Below are 25,139 nucleotides of genomic sequence, written 5' to 3'. Positions count from 1 at the left end.
CCTGGGTCGCATGCCCACGTGGCTGGGGCGGGGCTTGGGCGCCCGAGGCGCATACTGATTGCGTAGCGGGCGGGGCCGGAAGTGCCGCTCCCTGGTGGGGGCTGTTCATGGCGGTTCCGGGGTCTCTAGCATTTTTCCCGGTGGACGTCCTAAATCCGTCTGAAGCGGGGGCAGCGGAGCTTGAGGTAGGCCTCTGACGTTTAGGGCGTTGGGCTTTGGAGCATACAGGCTTCCCGTTCATGCCCGGTATGGAGCGGAATCAAGGAACCGGAGACAAAGGCCTTGGGCGGGGGTTCCTCCTTTGGGGCCTTACGTGGGGCGTTCTGTGGAAACGATGGGAAGGGGTCGCGGCCGGAGACCGCCCCAGGGCTGAGAAGAAGTACACAAGCAGTAGAAAGGAGGGGGGGGTTCCTTTACCTTAAGGTAAGGGCGGAACCCAAGCACAGTGGAAAACTAGACTCGGGTGGGAGTAGCAAGAAGCCAGAAATCCGAAGCCCACACTAATCTGCCAGTATTTTTGTGTCCCTGAATCACTTTGTGAAGTTAAGTGGAAGGGAACATGTATGGAACTAATACACTTCAAACTCTTGTTTTAGTTACTGTTGATTTTGGAAGCTTTGAAGTACTGTAGATTTGGCTTGCCACTTAATCTCAGTTGCCGGTTTCCCACAGGTTCTTGCTGGTGTGAAATGACCGAGTACAAACTGGTGGTGGTTGGAGCAGGTGGTGTTGGGAAAAGCGCACTGACAATTCAGCTAATCCAGAACCATTTTGTGGATGAATATGATCCCACCATAGAGGTGAGGCCCAGTGGTAGTCTACCAAGTGACTCTAGCTCTCATAATCAGTTTTCCCCTTACCCATTTCCTTTATCCTTTGTAAGTAAATCAGAACAAAAAGTAATTTTAGATACTGCATTCAGTGATGCAATAAAGTAAAACTTTGTTGAGTTTATTAGCTGCTGAAGGTTTTCTTTAAAAATTTAGTTTACATCAGTTCTCAGTGTTGAATTTATTCAGTTTCTTTATATATGGCAGCTCTGTTAAATAGAAACGCATGGAGCCAGGCATGATAGCCCGCCCCAGCCACTTGGGAGGCTGAAACAGGAGTATCACAGGCTCTCAGCCAGTGCGGGCTACATAGCAAGACCTTGTCTCACAGTGTGTGTGATAGGGGTGAGGGGGTCCCGGGGATTAAATAGAAATGCTTACCACAGGTAAATAGATTGATTTTGTAGAAGAAAGAGGATGGAGATAAAGAATTCACAGATCTGGATATTTTTCAATTCTCATTTCTTTGCTAGGAGAGGCTCCTGAAAGTCAGATTTGAATTGGAGTAGAAACAACTTGAGATTTTGAGTCACTGTGCCTAGGATTGCAGTCCCCGTTTAAAGGTTATTTAGTTTTGTGATATTGAGGAAATCTCTTAACCTAATTTTCTGCATGTATTAAAGTGCCATGAACTTTGTCCTGCCTAACACACAGGAATATTGTGAAAAATCAAATAAATGTTTAAATTATTTGTGAATGGTAAAGCATCGCTTATTAGTATGTACTTCAGGATTCTTTTGTTATCTTGGGAGTTCATGTTACAGATTGGCTTCAATAAGTGACATTTAAGACTCTTTAAATGAAAGATTTTGTAGTTGTGCAACTTAGAAATGTCTAAATGATCCTGCCGTGGCCCCACCTGCCAGCTGGCTACTGAATGTTTAATGCAAACTAATTCTGATATATTCACTATTAAAAATTGGTTGAAATGTTTTCCAGAGTTTTATTTATTGAGGGGTAATTTACTTAAATAAAATACATAAATCTCATGTGTGTGCAGCTCAGGTTATATTTGTATACACCCATGTAACCTCCACTCAAATAACAATATAGAATGTTCCCAGTACCATAGAATAGTTCTTCCAAGTGTGACTATTGAAGCACAAAATATTGCCATAAAGCCAAATTGGAAGTTTTTAACATTTTGCTTTTTCAGTAATGGGGACTGAACCCAGAGCCTGGTGCATGCTAGGCAAGTGCTCTACCACTGAGCTATACTCCAGCCCTTCATTTTGAGACAGGGTCTCACTAAGTTGCTGAGGCTGACCTTAAATTTGCAGTCCTCCTGTCTCAACCTCCCTAGTAGCTGGGATCACAGGTGTGCACTACCACACCCCACTAGAAGTATTTTTTTATATATTTTTTTTATCATTTGTTATGATGAGAAAAACATTTGTGGTATTGTAATCTCCCTGCAACAAAAGGTATTTGTATATTTAGTCATAACACAAATGATTCATTATCCAGGGCTAGGTTAGTTATGTTTAGAATCTTAAAAGCAAAATAAACAGCTCAAGTAAAACCATCTAGTTCATAGTTTAGTAAAATACAGTATGAATGAACTTAATCTCTGTAGTTTTCCTAATTGCAATAGAGCTGTCATTTGAACTTATTTATATATCTATGTACATATACTTATATATTACATCTGTGTACATATATAGATGTATTATATATTTCATCATACATATGTATAGATGTAATATAAGTAAATATATGTAATAAATTATAAACTATATATGTACATATATACATACACACAGATTTTATATATATATATATACATATATATATATACACACACACACACTTTCTTCTCTATCTTTTCTAGAAACAGACTGGCCTCGTTTTCTGTTTAAGATTTGGAGCTTTTTCCTAAGGTGACATTAATACATTTGTGATTATATATTAACAGTTTGAGGGACAATTCAGATAAACAGAATTGGTTTTGAATAGTTGGCTTATTTATCCTTGACAGTAACATTGCATGCCCTGTGGTTTTTAATAAAAATTGAATTTCCCTCTCTCCCTGCCCCCCAACCCTCCATACTCCCAGGATTCTTACCGAAAACAGGTGGTAATAGATGGTGAAACCTGTCTATTGGACATACTGGATACAGCTGGACAAGAGGAGTACAGTGCCATGAGAGACCAATACATGAGGACAGGCGAAGGCTTCCTCTGTGTATTTGCCATCAATAATAGCAAATCATTTGCAGATATTAACCTCTACAGGTACTAGGAACATTATTTTTTCTGAAAGGATGATCTTAAGTGTGTTCTTCTGAAGTTTTGTGGGAGAATGAGGATACCTTACTTAGGGAAGATACAGCTTTTTAATTATGGGAAGAGTTGGTTTTAGGTTGTTTGACATTAAGATTCTGGGGTTTTTACTGAAATACTGGAATTCTGTATAGTATACTGTTACTGTAGTGTTTGGTAATACATAAATGAGACTTTCTACTGTTTGACAATACATAAATGAGACAGTTCAACTAGAGATCATAAAGGAATTTCAGAGAAGTGTCTTTTTGGAAGAAATAGACAAAATGATAGGAAGAAACAAATAGGGTATAGATCAAAAATGGAAGAAAGGCAAAGGAGCATAAAGATGGACTTTCTCCTAGAACCATAAAATTTCAAAGCTAAATTGGATTATAAAAATTTCTAGTGCAACATTCTTATTTTACAAAATTAAAGAATTCAGAAAGTGGTTTATTGGGTTTTTGGAGTTGCACTGTTAGTAGACCCAGGCCCAAAAATCCAGGGCTCCTTTTTCTTAGCTCAGTATTTAGGCAGAAAATATAGTGGTTAAGAATATGGACTCCGAATAGGTTGAAATCGAGCTTCATCATTTATTAAGTATGTGACTTTGGGGCATACTACTGAATCTGTGTGTCCTGTTTTCTTAACTATAATGAGATAATGGTATCTACCTGTTAAAGTTGTGAAGATTAAACAAATTAAAAAGTATGTAAATCACTGGGCACCGTGGTGTATGCCTGTAATCCAAGCGGCTTGGGAGGCTGAGGTAGGGGATCGCAAGTTCAAAGCCAGTCTCAGCAAAAGCAAGGTGCTAAGTGACTCAGTGAGACCCTGTCTCTAAATAAAATACAAAATAGGGCTGGGGATGTGGCTCAGTGGTAAAGTGCCCCTGAGTTCAATCCCCAGTACCCACCACCCCCCACAAAAAAAGTATGTAAATCACTCAGAAGAGTACTTGGCCCATAGTAAATACTTTGTAAATGGTCTTCCTTGAGTCCTGGCTTTTTTCCCCCAATTTGTGAAAATATTTGCTCTCAGAAGGAAACTGATCCACAACTAAATTCAATGTTTTGTTTTGTTTTTTCCTAGACCTTCTTTACTTCCCGATTTCCTTTTCTCTGGAAGTACTCTTAGTATCCTCAGCTCTCTGTATCTGAATGTTCCACATCCTCAGATTCAACCAACCTTGGAAAAAATAGCTTCTGTACAGAACATCTATAGACTTGTTTTCATATTATCATTCCTAAACAATATAAACAAATATTTTAAATAGCATTTATATTGTATTTTTATCAGTAGTTTAGAGATGACTTAAGTATAGATGAAAGATGTACATAGATTGTATGCAAATACTATACCATTTTATATAAGAGATGAGCATCATGAGATTTTGGTATAAATTGTGGGTGTATCCTGGAACTAGTTTCCCATGAATATCAAGGGATGACTGCACTTAAAAATGCCCAACTTTTGGCAAGCATCTAATAAATATTCATTGAATTTCTAGAAGTCATTTTCTTTTTCCTTAGAATTTTCTTCTACCTTACATTTTTCTATCTGTGCCCTGCCCTAGACAAAAGAGTATTTAAAGCATCTTGTAAAAATGCCTGTATAGCAAGATAAACTAATGAAACGGGCTTAAGTGAGGCAAAGAGAAAATAAAGAGGAGTTAGGGATGAGCTTATTTTGGAACTGTATTTGAAGTGACCTTGAAGAGTTAGACTACAAATTTGACAGCTGTTGTGAAAAGAGAAGCTAAAAGATGCAGGATCTGCTGAAAACAAATCAGTTGCTCAGAAGAAGCAAAATTATACTGACACCAGAAAAAGAAATTGCTCTGATCTTCAAAGAGTGTGGTTTAATGTAAAGAAGAGTAATAACCTGACACAGTGACATGTTCTAGGTACTTTAGGTTGTCCTGTGATATCTCTTAACATAAGCTACTACCATCACACCTATAAATAGTTCTCCAGACAGCCAGGGGAATGCAGTTTAGGTACAAAATTTTGTAATCCAAGCTAGAGTTTAGAGCAGTGGTGCAGTATGGTAGCCACAGCAAAATGTGGCAGTTTATATTCAAATTAAAATGAAGTAAAATTTGAAAATTAGCTGCTTGGTTGCATTAGAAAATGAAATAAAGTGCTCAATAGCTACATATGACTGGTGACTACCATGTTTAACAGTATAAATAGACCATTTCCAACAGCGCAAAAAAGTTTTATTGGGCAGTGTTGGTGGAGAGAATCTGGAGCAACAACTTCCAAACTGCTATGTGGTAGGTCTTAGCATTGTCATTGAAGAGAGTGCTTGCTATCTTTGGGAGTTCCAGATTTCTTCAGTCCCCCAATCCCTTTATTAGGATCAGTCTGGTGTTTTCTCTTCATATCTACAAATTTGTTTGGGAAAATGATTTGGTTGCCTCCTGTCTTGAAAGTGGATTATCTATTCGTTAAGTCTTGTTATTCCCCAGGGAATGTCAAAAAATTTAGTGGCTTTATTTTTTTATACTTCAAACCTTAATCTAGAGTATGATTTCTAGTGACAATTAATCCAGTCAGTGTCTTTGGAGAATCCATGAGCCGAACTAGATGTACATCAGTATACACATAGAATAGCCATCCATTTCTATTAGAATATGAACTAGATTTACAACTTCCCTATGGCTACCGCACCAAGTCTAAACCAATCTCCTTGATATACAAGGTCTTGTATAAGTGGTCAAAAAAATGTGAAATTCAATACTAGAAGCTAATAGGGCCATATAGAACTTGCCAATTTCTCTTTTGCCTTACCATTCTATTCCTTCTTGAAAGTTTGTTTTTCTTACGTTATGACATATTCCCTGTTTTAGGGAGCAGATTAAGCGCGTAAAAGACTCAGACGATGTACCTATGGTGCTGGTAGGAAACAAGTGTGATTTGCCAACAAGAACAGTTGACACAAAACAAGCCCATGAATTGGCCAAGAGTTATGGAATTCCGTTCATAGAAACCTCAGCCAAGACCAGACAGGTATGGTAGGGCTTTGAGCATCTTTGCAAGAATTTGTTAAGATGAGATTCACATTCCTTGTTTTAAGTTCTAATTATATCCTTTTGTTGTTGTTAATTTTCAGTTTAAACCCAAAATGAATTTATCTAATGTTCTAGTACGGCATTTTTATTCCTGCATTAACAAGCACACATATTTCTAGTGAAGACTTGATTTAAAATATTTATGAACATTAGCCCTTTTCCCATCAGCTCCAATCACTGTTAGGGCTTAAGCCCTCCTGAATGGAATCATTAGATCTGGTAGTTTTCTGTGTGTCTCAATGTTATCCTTTTTCCTTTGCTGGAATCTGTTTTTACAAAATATGCTATTTGTATATCAGCCTGTGAATGTACTAAACTTGGTGTCCTCTAAATCACCCTATTTTATCACCTGTGAATTGGTAATTGGAATTTTTTAAAATGTTTTTTAGTTGTAGTTGGACACAATATCTTTATTTTATTTATCTATTTTTATGTGGTGCTGAGGATCGAACCCAGCATCTCGCATGTGCTAGGCGAGTGCTATACTGCTGAGTCACAACCTCAGCCCAGTAATTGGAATTTACATCCCTCTTAAAGAAGTATAAATGAGAAAACTTATAAGTTGCATTGTGTTAGTTGAGCTGTCCTTAGATTTTCTTTCTTCTTTCTTTCCATAGGGTGTTGAAGATGCTTTTTACACACTGGTAAGAGAAATACGCCAGTACCGAATGAAAAAACTCAACAGCAGTGATGATGGAACTCAAGGTTGTATGGGGTTGCCATGTGTGGTGATGTAACAAGGTGAGTGTGTGATCTGATTTGACATATAACTTTGACATAATTGTAAATGTTATTTTTTAGCATTAGGCAGTTTGGAGGAGTGTTAGTGTCACTGATTCTATTATTTGGTATTCTTTTGTTTTTGTTACTAAGAATTTAACCCAGTGGTGCTTTTACCATGAGCTACATCCCCAGCCCTTTATTTTATTTTATTTTTTTATCTTGTGACAGCATCTCGCTAAGTTGTTTAGGGCCTCACTCACTAAGTTGCTGAGGCTGGCTTTGAACTTACAATCCTCCTGCCTCAGCGTCCCAAGTCACTGGATTTACAGGCATGCGCCACAGTGCCTGGCTGACTCTGTTGTTATTTAACTGAGAATTTCTGTGTAATTATAACTATCAAATATTTTCCTGATGGTACCCCTTCTGAGAGGACTGAAGTTTAACCTGTTTTTAAAACATGTAATTATCATACAGATAGCTTTCTATTTTTGATAATATTAGAAATTAGAAGAAACATATACCATGTTCTTAAGCCAGGAGTTTGAAGAATCACTGTATAGAAACTCAGTGATAATGACATGGTGTGTGTTCTTTTTTTTAATAGTTATTTACAAAGTTCTGTCATCAAAAAAAGAGCCACTTTCAAGGTAGGACAAGTTTGGAAATGTATTTTCATTCATATTGAGGTCCTAAACTGGTTTTTCTCGTACTGTGTGTGCCACTTACCCCCATTCCATTTTTATTTCAGCTGCACTGATACCCTGGTCCTGACTTCCCTGGAGGAGAAGTATCCCTGTTGCTCTCTTCATCTCAGAGAAGCTCCTGCTACTTCCCCAACTCTCAGTAGATGAACACAACAGTCTCTGCTTGAGAATTTCTCAGAATAACTACCTCCTCACTTGGTTGTCTGACCAGAGAAATGCATCTCTCTTTATTCCCTAATAGTTTTCCACCCTGGGTTCTCCCCTATAGAAACAAACACACCTCCACCACCCATGTTTTTCATCGAAAGCCAATTCATGCTCTGAAACAGAGAACCAAACTAGACATGAAATTCTGTTGAAAACAGTTCCTTGAGCGCTAAAGTAGCAACTGCTGGTGATTTTTTTTTTTTTTTTTTTTTCTTATTTCTTTTTACTGTTGAACTTGGACGTATTTTAGCTTTTGGAGAAATGTCATGAATTAATGTTTTACCAAGAATATAATTAATGTTGCAGATTGGTTTATTTGTAACGTTATCAACTGTAGTCTATAAACTGGCATCTGCACTGTATTCATAAAAATACAAAAGTGAATGCTAACTTTTGAGTCGATCCTAGTCTTCTCAACTTTCATGAAATTAAATCCACTTTTCACAACAAAGTGCCTTTTTCCTAGAAGTGATTTGTAGACTTTCTTTATAATACTTCACTGGAATAGATGTGTCAAAAACCATTATACCTGAAAATGAATATCTATGACCCATCTACCTTTAAGGAAAAGATATACAATAGCAGATGCCATTGTTTATGTATGTGAAGATGGTTTTCCAGAAGCCTATTTTGGAGCTTTCCCTGGGGAAAAATGAAACTGGAAGCAATTATGGATAATTTCACTTAATTTTTATCTTGTCTCCACTTTTTTGGTAGGTTACTACCTATAAATGTATGTAATTTGTTTCTTTTAGCTTAGTGATAATATCATGTTCAATGAACTTCCATTTATATTCATATTTGGGTCATACCAGAAAGTTCTACATTTGCAGTTATTCAAATATTATAACAATTTGGTGTGATGTTATTTTATAGCTGTAATCAGTGATTTTCAAACCTCAAATATAGTATGTTAACAGATTACATTTTCACTGCATATCATAGTCTCTTAGTGATGTATGTAACTGCCCTCAATCCCCTTCTCACTCTACTCTCTGCCCCTCACCCCACAGCAATAGGGGCTTGATTAATTATTTCAGTTGAGTAAAGCATGGTGCTAATGGACCGGGGTCACAGTTTCAAAACTTGAACAAGCCAGGTAGCATCACACAGAGAAAAATTCCACATTTGCTCCCTGCACCAGTAACTCCAGCCAGTAGTTCTGTTGGATGCCTGCTGTTAACCCTGTAAGGAAAGAAGAGGTTAATAAGCATGAATCCTCTACCATGACTAGAAAAGTTTGGTATTCTAAGGAGAATTCAGCTTAGAAGTTTTTATATTTCAACCTCCCCCTCTTTCTTTAACAACTTGGAAACTAAGCCAATATTTTTTTCTCATTTTTTGAAAATGAGGGTGCCTCAAAAAATTGTTTTTAATTTATAATATTCTCTGAGGGGTTTTAAATAGATGATGATATATCAGTCTGCATAGTAGACAAAAAAAAAAGCTGATGAATTTGTTCAAAACATAAAATAGCCTTTGGGTTGAGATTGCTGAGGAAAGAATAGAAATGTAATTAATTATTAGGAGTATGCAGAGGAATGATATTTCCATTTATAGGTAATGCCTTGGGTAATTTTCCTTTCTTTTTTGGTGGCACGGGGATCAGACCCAGGGCCTTACATGTGCTAACCATGAGCTACATAGCCAGCCCCAGGAATTCTAATGAAAAGTAGATTTGGATAACTTTTGATAAAGGCCTAATTCCAGAATGAACACTTACTGTTCTAATGTCTGAACATTTACTGAGGTTTTTGTTTTCTAATATGAATTTTCATTTATTAAGCAAACTCCACATTATCCGGAAATGAGTTCAAGAACAGTAGAAGAAACATATACTATGCCCAGATTATAATAAATTCAAGAGTTGTGCTCCTTACTGCTAATGCTGGGAGCATTCACAGTAGGGTTGTCACCTACAAATGAAACTGTGCTGCTTTGTGTCTGCCCCTTTTGCTCTGTCATTTTCCTGAGGCTAGATTGAGACTTACCACCTCACTTGAACTCTTATGTGTATGTGTATGTGATAGCAATGTGAATCTAAAGAGTTTTTTAAATTTAATGTCAAATTAGGGAGAAAAATAGTTACTCCTTTTGGGCTGTAGTGGCCTTAGCCCTTGTATGTATGTATCTATAGTTTTCTTAGATATGTTGTAAGCACAGAAGTACAGAAATGGGGCCAAAATTCAGACTTGAAAATGTTCTTTAATAGCTTCTTAAGAAGTTGCACTTCAGTGTGAATTTTGGCGCGACAGAATGACATGCTTAAGAGTTAAAAGCTGAAAAGTTCAGTTAGTGTAGTATAAAACAGTTTTTAGAATATGTAATTGTTGAAAATAATTGTTTTACCTCAAATTCTCAAGGTCACTTTCCCCAATTTAAGTGCCTGGCCAGCTGTCATAAATTACATATTCCATTATGGTTTGGTTTTGTTTTTAAAGATTGCACATTGGAGAGTGTGAAAATAAGATGTTCTGCCTAAAGCTACCATACCTAATCTGTAAATGAATCTGTTAAATGCTGTATCTGCTCCAGGAGCTTACTATAGAATGTTAACTTGGTAATACAGTACACTTAGTTATTCTTTAGGGATGTAATAGATAAAATTAATCTCTCTTTTTTTTTTTTTTTTTTTGGTGGGCCCCCTGTTTAGTCTTTCATCATCCTTTAAACTGCTGTGAATTTTTTCATGACTTGAAAGCAAGGATAAAGGAAAACTTTAAGAGATTTTGAGTTTTTCCCAATCTAGAATTCGTGATCATAATCATATTTTGCTTTATATTCACAGTCATGCACTCTTAAGCTGGCAGCTACAACCAAGAACCCCAAACTGGTGCATTCTACTTCTTATAATTCATCTCTGCTAGTAAATTATAAGAAGCAAGGATAACTAATTAGGGAAAATATTTTTATTTGGGTAGTTTCTGTAAAAAAGGGACTAAAATTTCTTGTATTTTTTTTTCATCTTTGCTGTTTCTTTAAGCAGTCTAATGTGCCATGAAATTATTTTAAGGTTCTTTTTTCTATAAGAATTATTTTTAAAGTGTTCTCATCAGATTAGTTGTAGATATATGTCAAAATATTACTGATTTTTAAGTCTGAGTATTGACCTGACAAGCAAGTATTTGAACTCCACTCTGGAGTGTAGGGTGGGTACCAATGAAATTTGTGTGACTTTTTATTTCTGTGCCATCAAATATAGGTAACAATATCAGTTGTGCAATTCTGCTGTTTAAATGGGAACTATTGGCCTCTTTGGCCCTAAATAAAAGGGCTACTTTAAGTTGATTATTTTATTGTAAATTAATCCATCCTAATTTTTTTAAATTTGGTTGAATATTTTTCTTGTTAAATAATGTTTAAAAAATAAAAACTGGAAGTTCTTTGCTTTGTCATTATTTCTTTTTTCCTACTGAAGTGTCTTTATAGAAAGCTAATATTAATTTTAGACTTTTGGATGTGACATTTGGACAGTATTAGAAGAGTTGAATTCCTCATTTTATTTCACTTTCTGTGGTTTTAGTTACTCCAGAGTCCTAAAATATCAAATGGAAAATTCCAGAAACAATTCCTAAGTTTTAAATGACACCCTCTTCTGAGTACACAGTGAAATCTCACACTACCCAATCCATCCCAACCAGGATGTGAATCATTCCTTTGTCCAGTGTTTCCACACTCTATATACTACCTGTTCTATAGTCAATTATTATCTGTCTCTGTTATCAGATCATCTATAAAGATATCACAGTAGTTAATTCAAGTAACCCTTTATCTGCTATTGGTCCCAAAGTACAAGAGTAGTGATGCTTATGTATTGTTAGTGATTATTCATTTAAATCTCTTACTGTGCCTAATTAATAAATTACCACAGATGTGTATGTATAGGAAAATATACATAAGGTAGAAATATAGTGCTTGTATAGTACTATCTGCAGTTTTTAGGCATCCACTGGGGACCTGAGAATGTATCCCACAAGGGGACTATATAAAATATGTCAAGGCTTGTTTTAAACTATTACCTTGGGGATGATTCATAGCTGTTTGTCAGATTCTCAGAGAAACATAAAGCACTTTAAAACTATCATTGAAATATTTAATGTATCTTTGCATTACTGCTTCATCTAGCAGTCTTGGCATAGTTGGAAAAGCTTTGGTCTAGGAACTACAGAACCTGGGTTCCAACTATAATTTTACTACTACAACTCATACTTTCTTCATTTACAAAAGTGGGAGGGGTCAGTTAGGATATCTCAGATTTTCCAGTCCTAAGAAGATATGAAAGAATGATTTCAAACCTAACCTTCCATTAGCATAAATTCTGGAATGTGGTGATTATGGAAATTTGGTTTCTTCTACCAAGGACATAATTCTCTTTCCTTAAAGTAGATATGGAGAGGGGTTATTAAATATTTGAATTCAGCTTGAGAAAAGTAAATTTAAGTGGCAAAATATTGTTTTCTAGATAGTAGAAAACACTGAAAAATACCTGAAGAAGCTTATTTGGACCCTGAGGGGACCTCCTATGCATCATTGCTATTTAGCTTTCATTTCTCCTAACAAGCAATATTCAAGGTCATTAAAAGGCCAACATAGTTGCATAAGTTATTTGATATCCATAAATACATGAAAAGGGGGCCAAGAGGCTTTGCTAGTGATCATTTTGCAAACTGAGAATATTTTGCAATGCTTTAAAATAACTGGGCGATGAAATGTGGTAGTTTGTTTTTTGTTTGTTATTGTTTTGTTTTGGTTTTGGTGGTGAGGTTTCATTTGTTAGTTTGTAGTACTATTGAACTTGCTCATTGCTAGGCGGGTGCTCCACCACTGAGCTACATCTCCAGCACTTTTTGAATTTTTTGTTTTGAGATAGGGTCTAAGTTGTCCAGGCTGGCCTTTAACTTGTCATCTTCCTGCCTCCACTTCACAAGTCACAGATTATAGTTATGCCTTACCATATCCCCCTGAATGTGAGTTTTTTTCCTTAATAAAATAAAACTGGAATTATAGGGACACACAAAATAGAAATAACAAATGCTCTTTCTAGTGCTGATAGGAGCTTAAAATGGTTCAGATTCAGAAACTAGTGAATTGATCATTCTTCTTTGGAGACTATATCCTACACATGATTTACTTCACATTTGCACCAAAATCATTTATTAACTACTGGTGTGTGGTGAGGGAGAAGGGGTTATTTTCCAGCCTAAGAGAATAAACTCAGTCTCTTAATTAGCATGAATTCTGATTGTCATCAATTTATAGGAATCATATAAAGTAAAAATGGGTAGCACCTGCAATGTTGGAAGTTAAAGTGCTATTAAATGTTTCTAAAGATAGAAGCTGCCACATGTCTGATGAGGGAGGACAAGGTTGGAAACTTGCAGTTGCCTACCAGAGCTTTTAAATGCAGGAGCCTGAAATATTATCCAGGTTAGGAAAAGCAATCTTCTAGAATGGCTGCTGTGGAAGTGATAAAATTGGTTCTATTGATATTGTAGGAGCTTGAGATGCATGAATTATGTATACTATTTAAGTCTGAAAGAAACCTTACACATAATTTTAAATATCTTTGTATAAATCAGTTCTCCATGTTTACATCTGTGGCCAAACATGCCTGATATGAATGTTTCATTAAACCACTAGTATGTAGTTTAAGAAAGACATTTTGAAAATTAAATCAAGAGATCTTATACATTGATGCTTGTTTTGCCTGTAAAATTTGAAGTGTTTGACATTTAATATTAAAGCCCCAAATGCAATTCTAGCATGTTTGATATCCCCTGGTTGTAGCCACAAGCCCTATCAAAATGTTTTTGTTGCATTGGTTTTTTTTTTCTTTTTACTCATTTATTCTAATTTGTTATACATGACAGCAGAATGCATTTCAATTCATAGTACACATATAGAGCACAACATTTCATGTCTCTGGTTGTACACAAAGTAGAGCACACCATTCGTGTCTTCATACATGTACTTGGGGTAATGAAGTCCATCTCCTTCCACCATCTGTTCCCTCCCTCTCCTTTCCCCTATCTAAAGTTCCTCCATTCCTCCCATCCCCACCCCCCACCCCCCAGCAGCATATTATGAATCAGCATTCTTAAACCAGAGAACTCATTTAGCGTTTGGTTTTGGAGGACTGGCTAATTTCACTTAGCATTATATTCTCCAGTTCCATCCATTTACCTGCAAATGCCATGATTCATGATTTTTATTCTCTTTTAATGCTGAATAATATTGTTTATTATTAATTATTATTAATATTCCATTGTGTATAAATATCACATTTTCCTTGTCCGTTCATCTACTGAAGGGCATCTAGGTTGGTTCCACAGTTTAGCTATTGTGAATTGTGCTGCTATAAACATTGATGTGGCTGGATCCCTGTATGTTCTGTTTTTAAGTCCTTTGGGGATAGACTGAGGAGTAGGATAGCTGAGGCAAATGGTGGTTCCATTCCAAGTTTTCCAAAGAATCTCCAGATTTCTTTCCATATTGGTTGCACCAATTTGCAGTCCCACCAGCAGTGTATGAGTGTATCTTTTTAATAGCTGCCATTCTGACTGGAGTGAGATGAAGTCTTAGAATAGTTTTGATTTGCATTTCTCTAATTGCAAGAGAAGTTGAACATTTTTTCATATATTTGATCGAATGTATATCTTCTGAGAAGAGTCTATTCAGCTTCTTAGACCATTTATTGATTGGGTTGTTTGTTTTTTGGTATTAAGTTTTTTTAGTTCTTTATATATCCTAGAGTTTAGTGCTGTACCTGATGTGCATGTGATAAAAACTTGCTCCCATTCTGTAGGCTGTCTGTTCACCTCACTGATTGTTTCTTTTGCTGAGAAGAAGCTTTTTAGTTTGAATCTATCCCATTATTGATTCTTGATTTTATTTCTTGAGCTATAGGAGTCTTATTAAGGAAGTCAGGGCCTAACCTGGCATGATCATTTTCTTTTCTTTTCCTTTTCCTTTCTTTCTTCCTCCCTTTATTTATTTATTTAGGTTCTGGGGATTGAACCAAGAGTTTTACTACTGAGCTACATTCCCACACAGCCCTTCTAATTTTTATTTTTTTAACTTTGAGACAGGGTCTCACTAAGTTGCTGAGGATAGTCCTGAATTTCTTTTTTCTTTTTTTTTTTTTTTTTTTGGTATTGGGGATTGAACTCTCAGGGGCACTCTACCACTGAGCCACATTCTCAGCCCTATTTTGTATTTTATTTAGAGACAGGGCCTCAATGAGTTGCTTAGAGCCTTGCTTTTGCTGAGGCTGGCTTTGAACTCACAATCCTCCTGCCTCAGTCTCCCAAACTGCTGGGATTACAGGTATGCACCTACCATGCCTGGCTGTACATTTTCTTTACAACTTTCATTTAGTAGGTTTTTATTGATCACCTATTATATGCCTAGGCCTATGCTGCTCTGGGTATATATTGGCTCCTTGTTAATACTTTACTGGGAATAAATCTCTAAAGCAAAATTTCTTGATTGCAAGTTGGTTATTGTTTCAAAGGCAAAGGACACAAATTACCTAGCCACCATGCTTTGGATACTGCCCCCCCCCCCACAGCCCTCTCCTCCCTTCCCTGATTTTCCTGAGAACATTTAAGACTATTCAAGATGCACCAAATATTGACTCATAACTCATTATCACTTTTCAAATCCAGGCTGTATAGGAAGAGAGACTTCTGTTTATCTATGGCTTCAAAATCTCAAGTGCTCTTGCATCCCTCATCTCCTCTGATCATCCACAACCACGTAAAACAGGAATGATCTCCATTTTACTGATAAGGAATCCCGAAACCCTAAAAATGGATGTATTTTTTTCCTAAAAGTTAACCTAGGTATCTCTCCTCATTCTAGAATCTGCTTTATTTGTTTATTTATTTATTTACTAGTCGTTTTCAAACCATGCTGTTCAGCTGGGCACAGTGGCACATACCTGTAATGCCAGTGACTTAGGAGGCTGAGGCAGTAGGACCACAACTCAGAGGCCAGCCTCAGCGACTTAGCAAAACTCAGTTTCAAAGTAAAAAACGGGGATGGGAGTAAGGGGGAGACTGGGGACATGGCTTTGTGGTAAAGCATCCCAGAACCAAAAAACAAAAACAAAAACAAAACAGCACACCTGTAATCCCAGCAGCTCAGGAGGCTGAGGCTGGAGGATGGCAAGTTCAAAGCCAGCCTCAGCAACAGCGAGGTGCTGGGCAACTCAGTGAGACCCTGTTTATAAGTAAAATATTAAAAAGGGCTGGGGATGTTGCTCAGTGATCAAGTGCCCCTGAATTCAACCCCTGGTGCCCCCCCCCCAAAAAAAAAAAAACAAAATATGCTGCTCAAAGCTCTTGGACCATCATGAGGGAGACTTCAGACAGACTGGCTGGGTGAGGCCTTGTTCTTCCCTTATCACCTCACCTCAAAAGGAGCAGTTCTACTTTCATCTATCTTTTGTTTTAGGCTTCCATTCAAGATTTAATTTGAAGATTTCACAAGTAAAATCATAAAGCCATTTGATTTCACAAATCAACTCCTACCAACATTTATCTGGGAATATAGTAGATCACATCCTTATGTCTAGCCCAGGACCTAGTATTCTCTAGATCTGTCATGCTTATTGCACAACCAAGCAATAGTGAGACCAAATACAACACGATTTTGAAGAATATCCACTTGAGACAGAATAATGGCTTAAATCCCAACGTCACCTCCTATGAGCTGTGTGACCTTGGGCAAGTCAACCTCTCTGTACCTGAATTTCAACTGAAAATGAAGGTAAAGTAGTTCCTCGAAAGATTATTTTGAAAATTAAATGAGTTATTATGTATAAAACAAAACAATTCTAACAGGGCCTCCCATTGGTACTATCACATGGACCCCCTAGCCTGCCTCCTTGGTCCTTTATGTTGAAGTTCAGATTATTTTGTTAAAAGCAAGTTGCTGAATTTCAGTTCCACTCAAGAGACAGGAAATAAAGTCAGTTTGTTTCTGGAAAAAAGATGAGTCTTATAAATTTGATTTCTTTATTTTTAGACATGTATGGGAATTATTACTGACAGGAAAATGAGAATAAATGTAGTAAAATACCATAAAATACCTCACTGTCACACAGGTTTGATTGGGTTGTTTGGTTTTTGATGTTAAGTTTTTTTAGTTCTTTATATACCCTAGAGATAGTGCTGTACCTGATGTGCATGTGGTAGAAATTTGCTCCCATTCTGTAGGCTCTCTATTCACCTCACTGATTGTTTCTTTTGCTGAGAAGAAGCTCTGTAGTAGAATGCTTACCTAGGTTGGTTTGTTGTGCTCCAAACCAACACACATTCCTTAGGAATAATGTCATTGTCTTTACCTCTAACAGAGTGACAAAGAAGGTTCATGGTTTCTGATGGCAGAAGGGGTAACAAACTCAGAACTGTTCCCGCTAAAGCAATGTAACGAAGGGTTAAACTGGTCTGGAAACTTAACTGAAGGTAACTGCCTTAGTCTGTTTTCTGTTGCTGCAACAAAATATCTCTTACTGGGTAATTTATAAAGAAGTTTCTTTCGACTCATAGTTTTGGAGTCTGAAAACTCCAAAATCAGGCATTTTGGTGAGGGCCTTATGTATCTAAACATGGAGGTTGGCATCACATGGCAGAAGAGGCCAAAGATATGAGGTGAACTCTCATTATAACAACCCACTCTTTAAAAAAACAACAGCAACAAAAAAAAACACCTTTATTTTATTTATTTTTATGTGGTGCTGAGTATGGAACCCAGTGTCTCACACGTGCTAGGCAAGCACTTTAATACTGAGCCCCAACCCCAGCCCCAACAACCCACACTATTATTATTATTATTATTATTATTATTATTATTATTATTATTTTGTAGTTGTAGATGGGTAGGATGCCTTTATTTTTTGTTTGTTTGTTTTTATGTGGTTCTAAGGATCCAACCCAGTGCCTTACACATGCAAGGCAAGTGCTCTGTCACTGAGCTATAGTCCCAGACCCAAACAACCCACTCCTGAAGTAACTAATCCAGTCCCTTGAGAACTAACCAGCTCACTCAAGATGGGCATTAAGCCCTACAGGATGGTATCCCCATGACCTACATATCTCCCATTAGGCCTTACCTCTCAAGGGTTCCACTATCTCTCAATATCACTATATTGGGGGCCAAGCTTGCAGCACATAAACTTTTGGGGTATAAATCATAGAAGTAAGACTGAGCCCCAGAGTGCCCTTTGGTGTGTTACTGTCTGAACCATGAATCACTGTGGGAATCAAGGCAGGTAGGAAAGATGAAGGAACCCCATTAACTTCCACAGCGGGAGGAAGACCTACTGCAGCAGACTAGACAGAAGGACTTTCTGAACAGAAAAGAGGTAGTAGTAACCTGTGCACAGTCTGTACCTGTAATGTGTCATCTACTTCACCTGGAGCCTCAGGTTACATACAGTCATCTCTAACTTAATGAACACACAAGGAATCTATTTAGAAAAGATGTTCATGAATTTATTATTTGGATCTCAGAATCTGTTTTCCACTGGAATAATGTTGTAAATGATGGTTAGGTTCCCAAATTAGCTCAGCCAATGTAGTTAGTCCATAATGTAGCTGAAATATTGCACACCAGCAAGTTTTTAAAGACATAGAAAATAATACTTTGGCCCAAAGCTAAAGCAGTGCTCTGTAGTAGAACACTTACCTAGTTATGCAGGGCCCTGGGCTTCATTCCCAGCACCACAAAAACAAATAAGCAAAGAAGAACAACAAAGTTAAAGCAAAAATAAAATTAAAGAAGATGAGTTTATCTTATATACTGGTGCTTGAAGAAAAGCAGGTTTAATTAAAGAAAATGGATGATTAGATATAGACCTGTCCCGTTGAAGGGAATTTCTGGGTATTTTCTCTTAAAGACTATAGATGATGGTAGGACTGGGATCTGTCTTGTTTGCTTTAAATACAGGGTGATTGTTTTTTTGGTTCCCCCAACCCCATAAAAGAAAGCATACTCAAAAATGCTAATAAGCTAAAATTAAAAAAAAAAAAAAGTATAGCAGATATCATGGTTCAGGCCTATATTACCAGCAACTCTGGAGTCTGAGGCAAGTTTGAGGCCAGACTCAGCAACCTAGCAAGGCCCAAAAGCAATTTAGTGAAAACCTGTCTCAAATTAAATAAATACATAAATAAATAAAGCTCTGGGGATAGAGCTCAGTGGTAGAGTGCCCCAGTACAAATAAAATAAAATAAAGGTAATACAATGAAATTAGTAGATCAATGAATATGCACATTCTTTAAGGTTTTTGATAAATACATTGCCAAATTTCCTTCCAGAAAAGCTAAAATCTTACACCAACCACATATAAAAGTGACTCTCTATATGCTAAACACTAAGAAATTTTTCTTAATAATCAAGTTCGCTTCTAATTACATGGGAAAATAAAAGTAGATAAACTGAATCATTTAAAAACACTAAGAGTGGGGGCTGGGGATGTGGCTCAAGCGGTAGCGCGCTCTCCTGGCATGCGTGCGGCCCGGGTTCGATCCTCAGCACCACATACAAACAAAGATGTTGTGTCTGCCAAAAGCTAAAAAATAAATATCAAAAATTCTCTCCCTATCTCTCTCTCTCACCTCTCTCTTTAAAAAAAAAAAAAAAAAAAGGCACTATGTCAACTACAAAAAATAAATAAATAAATAAATAAATAAAAACACTAAGAGGGGGCTGGGGATGTGGCTCAAGCAGTAGCGCGCTCGCCTGGCATGCGTGCGGCCCGGGTTCAATCCTCAGCACCACATACAAACAAAGCTGTTGTGTCTGCCGAGAACTAAAAAAGAAATAAATATTAAAAAAAATTCTCTCTCAAAAAAAAAAACAAACCAACAATAAAAAATTTAAAAAAAAATTCTCTCTCTCTCTCTCTCTCTCTCTCTCTCTCTCTTTAAAAAATAAAAATAAAAACACTAAGAGAGCAGAGCATAGTGTCACATGCCTATAATCTCAGGCTGAGACAGGAGGATCATAATGAGTTCAAGACCAGCCTCAGCAAATTTGCAAGATTCTCAACAACTTAGCAAGATCCTGTCTTTTTTTTTTTAAATTTTATTATTTTAGTTGTAGATGGACACAATACCTTTATTTTATCTATTTATCTTTACGCGGTTCTGAGGATCATATCCATGCTAAGCAAGTGCTCTACCACGGAGCCACAACCCCAGCCCAAGATCCTGTCTTGAAATAAAAAACAAAAAGGACCAAGGATAGAGAGCAATAGTAAAGCACCCCTGGATTCAATCCCCAGTACCCAAAACAAAAAGAATTAAAAAAAAAAAAAAAAACAGGTATTGGAATATATAAAGTTTTAGCAACTTTTTGTACTATGATCACTTTTTTTCAACCTGCCTCAGGTAGAATTCACAAAAAGAGACGGTCAGTCTCTTGAGATCTTCTCATTCTTAATTTGATAGTAAGGACTTAAACTTTGTTGTGTACTTTCCCTTGTTGTTTAAAACTATCAACTTTTTTTTTTTCTGGGTATCTCTGCATGCTAACAACTTTATATTCATTAATATATTTAATCAATGAATCCAAAATTTTAAAAAATGATACAGTGCCGCAGTCTGGCTGGGCACAAATCACGAACCACTGAAGCAGGAACAAACTTTATTTTTAAACTGCAGGAAAACACTTCACACAGCTCCCGGGGAATCCTCCCCTAACACCACGAGGCTTGTCCAGGAACCCCCAGCGGGAAAATCTCTCCCGAAATCCCTCCTCCTGCACTTCCCCAACCAATGGGAACTCTCGGGGAATCCCCGGAAATCCCCAGGAGAACTCCAAAATAGTGCGAGAACTCAAAAGTTGCGGCAGAGGCGGATAGTAATGCCTCGCCTGTCAATCAATACTGTTGGCAAAATGCCAGGGGCCATACAGACTCGGCAGTGGCTCTCAGCAATACAGGGCTTGAACACCCCCAGTTTACTACCCCCACGTTCCCAGGTGCTTCTGCATCCTTCTCCCCTCCTCCACTCCAGACTCAGAGGGAAGAGGCCTCCCCTCTCTTCACCTGGGTCTTGCTCCTCCTCCTCCTCCTCCTCCTGTATCCTCTAGGACTGGAAACGGGTTCTCTCCACTAGTTTCTACACTCTTTATGCGTCTATGTCCCCTATCTACTTATCTCTGCCCCTCAAATCCTATAAATATGCTCCCTCGATCTTACTTCTCTATCACTCTCTTTTTCTCCTTCCATTTTCTGACAATATCATTATCAAAGAAGAGTTTGCACTTCCCCATTCTCTTTCCACTCTTTAGCTAACCACCACCAAACCTCCACTCACATAAGATCTCCAGAATTTCTTCAATGGCGGTAGCCACAAAGGTGGGAGAAGATGCCCTTAGATTGTTTTGAGGAGCGTAGCTGGCTGACAGCTTCCAGTTGCCTCACCTTTCTTTTGATCTGTTGATTTTTTTTTTTTTTTTTGGCGGGGGTCAGGTGGTAGTGGTGTACTGGGGATTGAACTCAGGGGCACTCGACCACTGAGCCACATCCCCAGCCCTATTTTGTATTTTATTTAGAGACAGGGTCTCACTGAATTGCTTAGTGCCTCACTGTTGCTGAGGCTGGCTTTGAACTCATGATCCTCCTGCCTCATTCTCCCCAGCCACTGGGATTACAGGCAAGCGCCATCACGCCAGGCTTCATCTGTGATCTTGAACCCATGCACAGTCCTGGCCCTCCCCACCCCACAGCAAACGATGAACATGGAGAGACGTTAGAGTCGGACCAAGTCTGCTCTATGCAGGACTCCTTTCGTGGGCAATCTTTGCTGGAGAATTCCTCATTGGCCTCGCTGGGAACCTCAGACTACAGTCTGAGGCACTTTTTTTTTTTTTTTTTTTTAATTGTGGATGGAGCTTCATTTTATTTCTATGTGGTGCTGAGAATTGAACCCAGTGCCTCACACATGCAAGCACTCCACCACTGAGCTACAACCCCAGCCCCTGGGCTCTTTTTACTTAGTCTTCTTTCCTTCCTTCTCTCCTCTCACAAGTGTCAGACCTGAATCGCAGCCTATCTGAAGGTCCTCTCTGCCTACTCTTGCTCTCTTCCCTTTTATCCTTCACAAGCAATAAATCTCTTACATGTCTTGTGTGGGCATCTTCTTGGAGGATCTGAACTGAGCCAACAATGATCACCAACCTTTCTATTGTCAAAGCTTAGACATTGTTTTCTGTCATCTCATGAAGCTTTGTGACATTTAAACCATCTGTTTCAGACTTTTTCCCACGATAGTCTCCATGATCCAATATTTCCCAGTTCGTCTCCTTCCTCCCTCTTCATTTTATCTTTTTTTTTTTTCCTTTAAATGGGTTTTTCCTTCTATAACCAACACTTAGATATTGGTTATCTTTTAGAATCTACCTGTGGCTCTTTATTCTTTTCTCTCTATTCATTCTCTCAAAGGGATGTAACTGATGATCAGTGTTTTAACCAGCATCATTGCTGATAACTCTCAAATCTATCTCCAGCTCAGGATTCATCCTAGAGCTTCAGAGCAGTATAGTTGCCTGCTGAAAATTTCCACTTTGATGAATTAGAGCCAAATGCATTGGTTTTTGCCTTAGTCTTATAAAGTTCCTCTGTCTTAAGTGACTGGCACCACTCTCCTATAGACCACCCACAAGGAAATTTGGGACTTCACCTCAAAACTCCTTTTCCATTACATGCCTTATCTCATTTTTCATTTGTGATCCTGTCTTCAAAATATATAGCTTCTGGCACTGGGGCTGTAGCTCAGAGGTAGAGCACTTGCCTTGAACGTGTGAGGCACTGGGTTCGTTCGATCCTCAGTACCCCATAAAAATAAATTAATAAACAAAGATATTTAAAAATATATGGCATCTATCACTTCCACTCCAAATCCATAAGCAATAGCCTCAGTTTAAGCCTTCATCATCTTTCATAAGGTCAAAATAAGCTGGGTGTAATGGCACACACCTGTAATCCCAGTGATTTGGGAGTCTGAGGCAGGAGAATCCAAACTTTATTTTATTTTATTTATATGTGGTGCTGAGAATTGAACCCAGTGCCTCAAACATGCTAGGCAAGCACTCCACCAGCAATTGGGTGAGCACTCAGCAATTTAGTGAGGCGCTGTTTCAAAATAAGAAAAATAAGATGTAGCTCAATGGTAAAGTGCCCCTGGGTTTAATTCCTCATAAAAAAAAAAACTTTAAAAAATAATCTCCTAAGTGGTCTGCCTTCCTCCCTTCCTAACTTATTATGACCAAAGGGGTCTTCCTAAGATGCAAATGAAGCACGTTACAGGCAGTGTCATGCAGAAGTAAAGAACACAGGCTTTAGCTTAAAATGAATTTAGGTTCAAATCCTGACTGTTGCATGAGTGTGGCCAGTCACTTAATATTTTTGAGCCTCAGATACCTCATTTGAGAAAATGAATATAAATAGGGGCTGGGATGTAGCTCAGTGGTAGAGACCATGCACTTAGGGTTCAATCCCCTAGGTTCAATCCCCAGCCCTGCAAAAAATAAAAGGAAGATAGTATCTGCCAATATGGAATTGTTGTGAGACTAAGTAATAAATGAAGCTGGTACACACCTGTAATCCCAGCAGCTTGGGAGGCTGAGACAGGAGTATTTCAAGTTCAAAGCCAGCCTCAGCAAAAGTGAGGCGCTAAGCAACTTGGTGAGACCCTGTCTCTAAATAAAATACAAAATAGGACTGAGGATATGGCTCAGTGGTCAAGTGCCCCTGAGTTCAATCCCCAGTACCTAATAATGATAATAATAAATGAAAGGTGCTTGGTACAAATTGTATAGCTAAAATGTGGGGTTTTTTTATTATTAATACAACTGTCCTTTGATATCTGCAGGGGGTTGGTTCCGGGTACCTTTGCAGATTCCAAAACAGAAGATGCATAAGTCTCTTATATAACCCTGGTATGTCTTCCCGTACTTGAATTTCTAGATTACTTATATGATGTAAATGCTATTCAAATAGTTGTTATTCTATATTGTTTAGGAAACAATGGCAAGAAAGTCTGTACATGTTCAGTATGTTCACTTTTTTTTTTTTTTTTTTTTGGTACTGGGGATTGAACCCAGGAATGCTTAACTACTGTGCTACATCCCAGACTTTGATTAATTTTTATTTTGAGACGAGGTCTTGCTAAGTGGCTGAGGGCCTCGCTAAATTATTGAGGTTGGCCCCAAATATGCAATCCTCCTATTTTCAGCCTTCTAATCACTGGGATTACAGGGATGAGCATGATGCCTGGCCAGAGACAATTTTTAAAAAATATTTTCCATCGTGGTTTGTCGAGCTATGGGGGCAGAACTCATGGATATGGAGAGCCAACTGTATTATTATTGTTATTCCATTTTTTTAAAAAATCAGTGGGGCAGCTAGGGATGTAACACAGGGGTAGAGCACTTGTCTAGCATGCATGAGGCCCTTGGTTTGGATCCTCAGCACTGGGCGAAGAAAAACAAAGAAACAAAAAACTAAAGCACTTCAGTAGGTCCCTGATGATAATTATAATGCTATAATGATTAAATTCAAAAATCCTTTGCATAGTCTGATTTCTGCCTTTCTTCCCTGTGTCTTGGCATGCACCTTCTCAAACTCTGTCCTTCAGCACAACAACCTGAGCTAATCTCATTAAGAGGTTAGGTTTGAGAGGGTCTGGGAATATAGGTCAGTTGGTAGAGTCCCTGCCTACCCTTCACAGAGTCCTGGGTTCAATCCCTAGCACCACCAAAAAATAAAAGGTAAGGTTTAGAACCTGAAATGGATGGGTTTGTGTGTTTTGGAGGATTAAAAACATGGAGTAGTTAGGTTCACTCCAGAACTGTTTTCTTCACTCTGAAATCTATACTCCTAAAACAGTTCTGTTTTGTTTGGTACCAGGATAAATTGCTGAGGATGCTTCTCAGCAGTGGGATTACAGGCATGCGCCACCACACCCAGCTGCTGCTAAACAGTTCTTAGAGCCACTCCTGTGCTCAGTTACCGAAAGCTGAACATCCTCTTCGATCACTAGAAATCACCTTGTTTTGTATTCTTCACAATACTTAATATGATGTAAATGCTATTCAAATAGTCCCTATTCTATATTGTTTAGGAAATAATGACACAAGAAAGTCTGTACATCGTCACCTGAAATTATCCTAGGTTAGGTTTTCAAAAGTTGTGTGAACATGCTTGTGTGTGTCAGTTCCAAGGACTTGATGAACATTGCGGCATATTCACCAACCACAGAAAACTGTCCTCTTTATGGGAAATCCTGGGGATCTTGACTTTTCGGAAACCTGGAAGACTTCATT

General features: G+C 37.9%; 1 protein-coding gene across 2 annotated transcripts; it reads left to right on the top strand.

Moving 5' to 3' along the window:
- The first annotated feature begins 72 nt into the window (after positions 1 to 72).
- Positions 73 to 11,185, top strand: Nras (NRAS proto-oncogene, GTPase). 2 transcript variants are annotated; one of them, XM_027940256.2, is made up of 7 exons: positions 73 to 185; positions 673 to 800; positions 2,887 to 3,065; positions 5,947 to 6,106; positions 6,786 to 6,909; positions 7,496 to 7,538; positions 7,640 to 11,185. In XM_027940256.2, the coding sequence occupies exons 2-5, from the start codon at positions 690 to 692 to the stop codon at positions 6,903 to 6,905; spliced, it is 570 nt and encodes a 189-aa protein (XP_027796057.1). In that variant the 5' UTR covers positions 73 to 185; positions 673 to 689; the 3' UTR covers positions 6,906 to 6,909; positions 7,496 to 7,538; positions 7,640 to 11,185. The 2 variants fall into 2 exon arrangements, with proteins under 2 accessions (XP_027796057.1, XP_027796058.1); XM_027940257.2 differs by lacking the exon at positions 7,496 to 7,538.
- Positions 11,186 to 25,139: the final 13,954 nt, after the last annotated feature.

This window comes from Marmota flaviventris, chromosome 10 (genome assembly GCF_047511675.1).
Source record: "Marmota flaviventris isolate mMarFla1 chromosome 10, mMarFla1.hap1, whole genome shotgun sequence".
Taxonomy (NCBI): Eukaryota; Metazoa; Chordata; class Mammalia; order Rodentia; family Sciuridae; genus Marmota; species Marmota flaviventris.
Note: the sequence above shows the minus strand (reverse complement) of the source record. Positions and strands in the feature narration are given on the sequence as shown.

Excerpts from the sequence above, each read along its gene's own strand:
- Nras (XM_027940257.2), top strand. The coding sequence starts at position 690 with ATGACCGAGTACAAACTGGTGGTGGTTGGAGCAGGTGGTGTTGGGAAA. Across the intron at positions 801-2,886 it reads AATATGATCCCACCATAGAG|GATTCTTACCGAAAACAGGT; the intron begins GTGAGGCCCAGT and ends CCATACTCCCAG. Across the intron at positions 6,107-6,785 it reads CCTCAGCCAAGACCAGACAG|GGTGTTGAAGATGCTTTTTA; the intron begins GTATGGTAGGGC and ends TTCTTTCCATAG.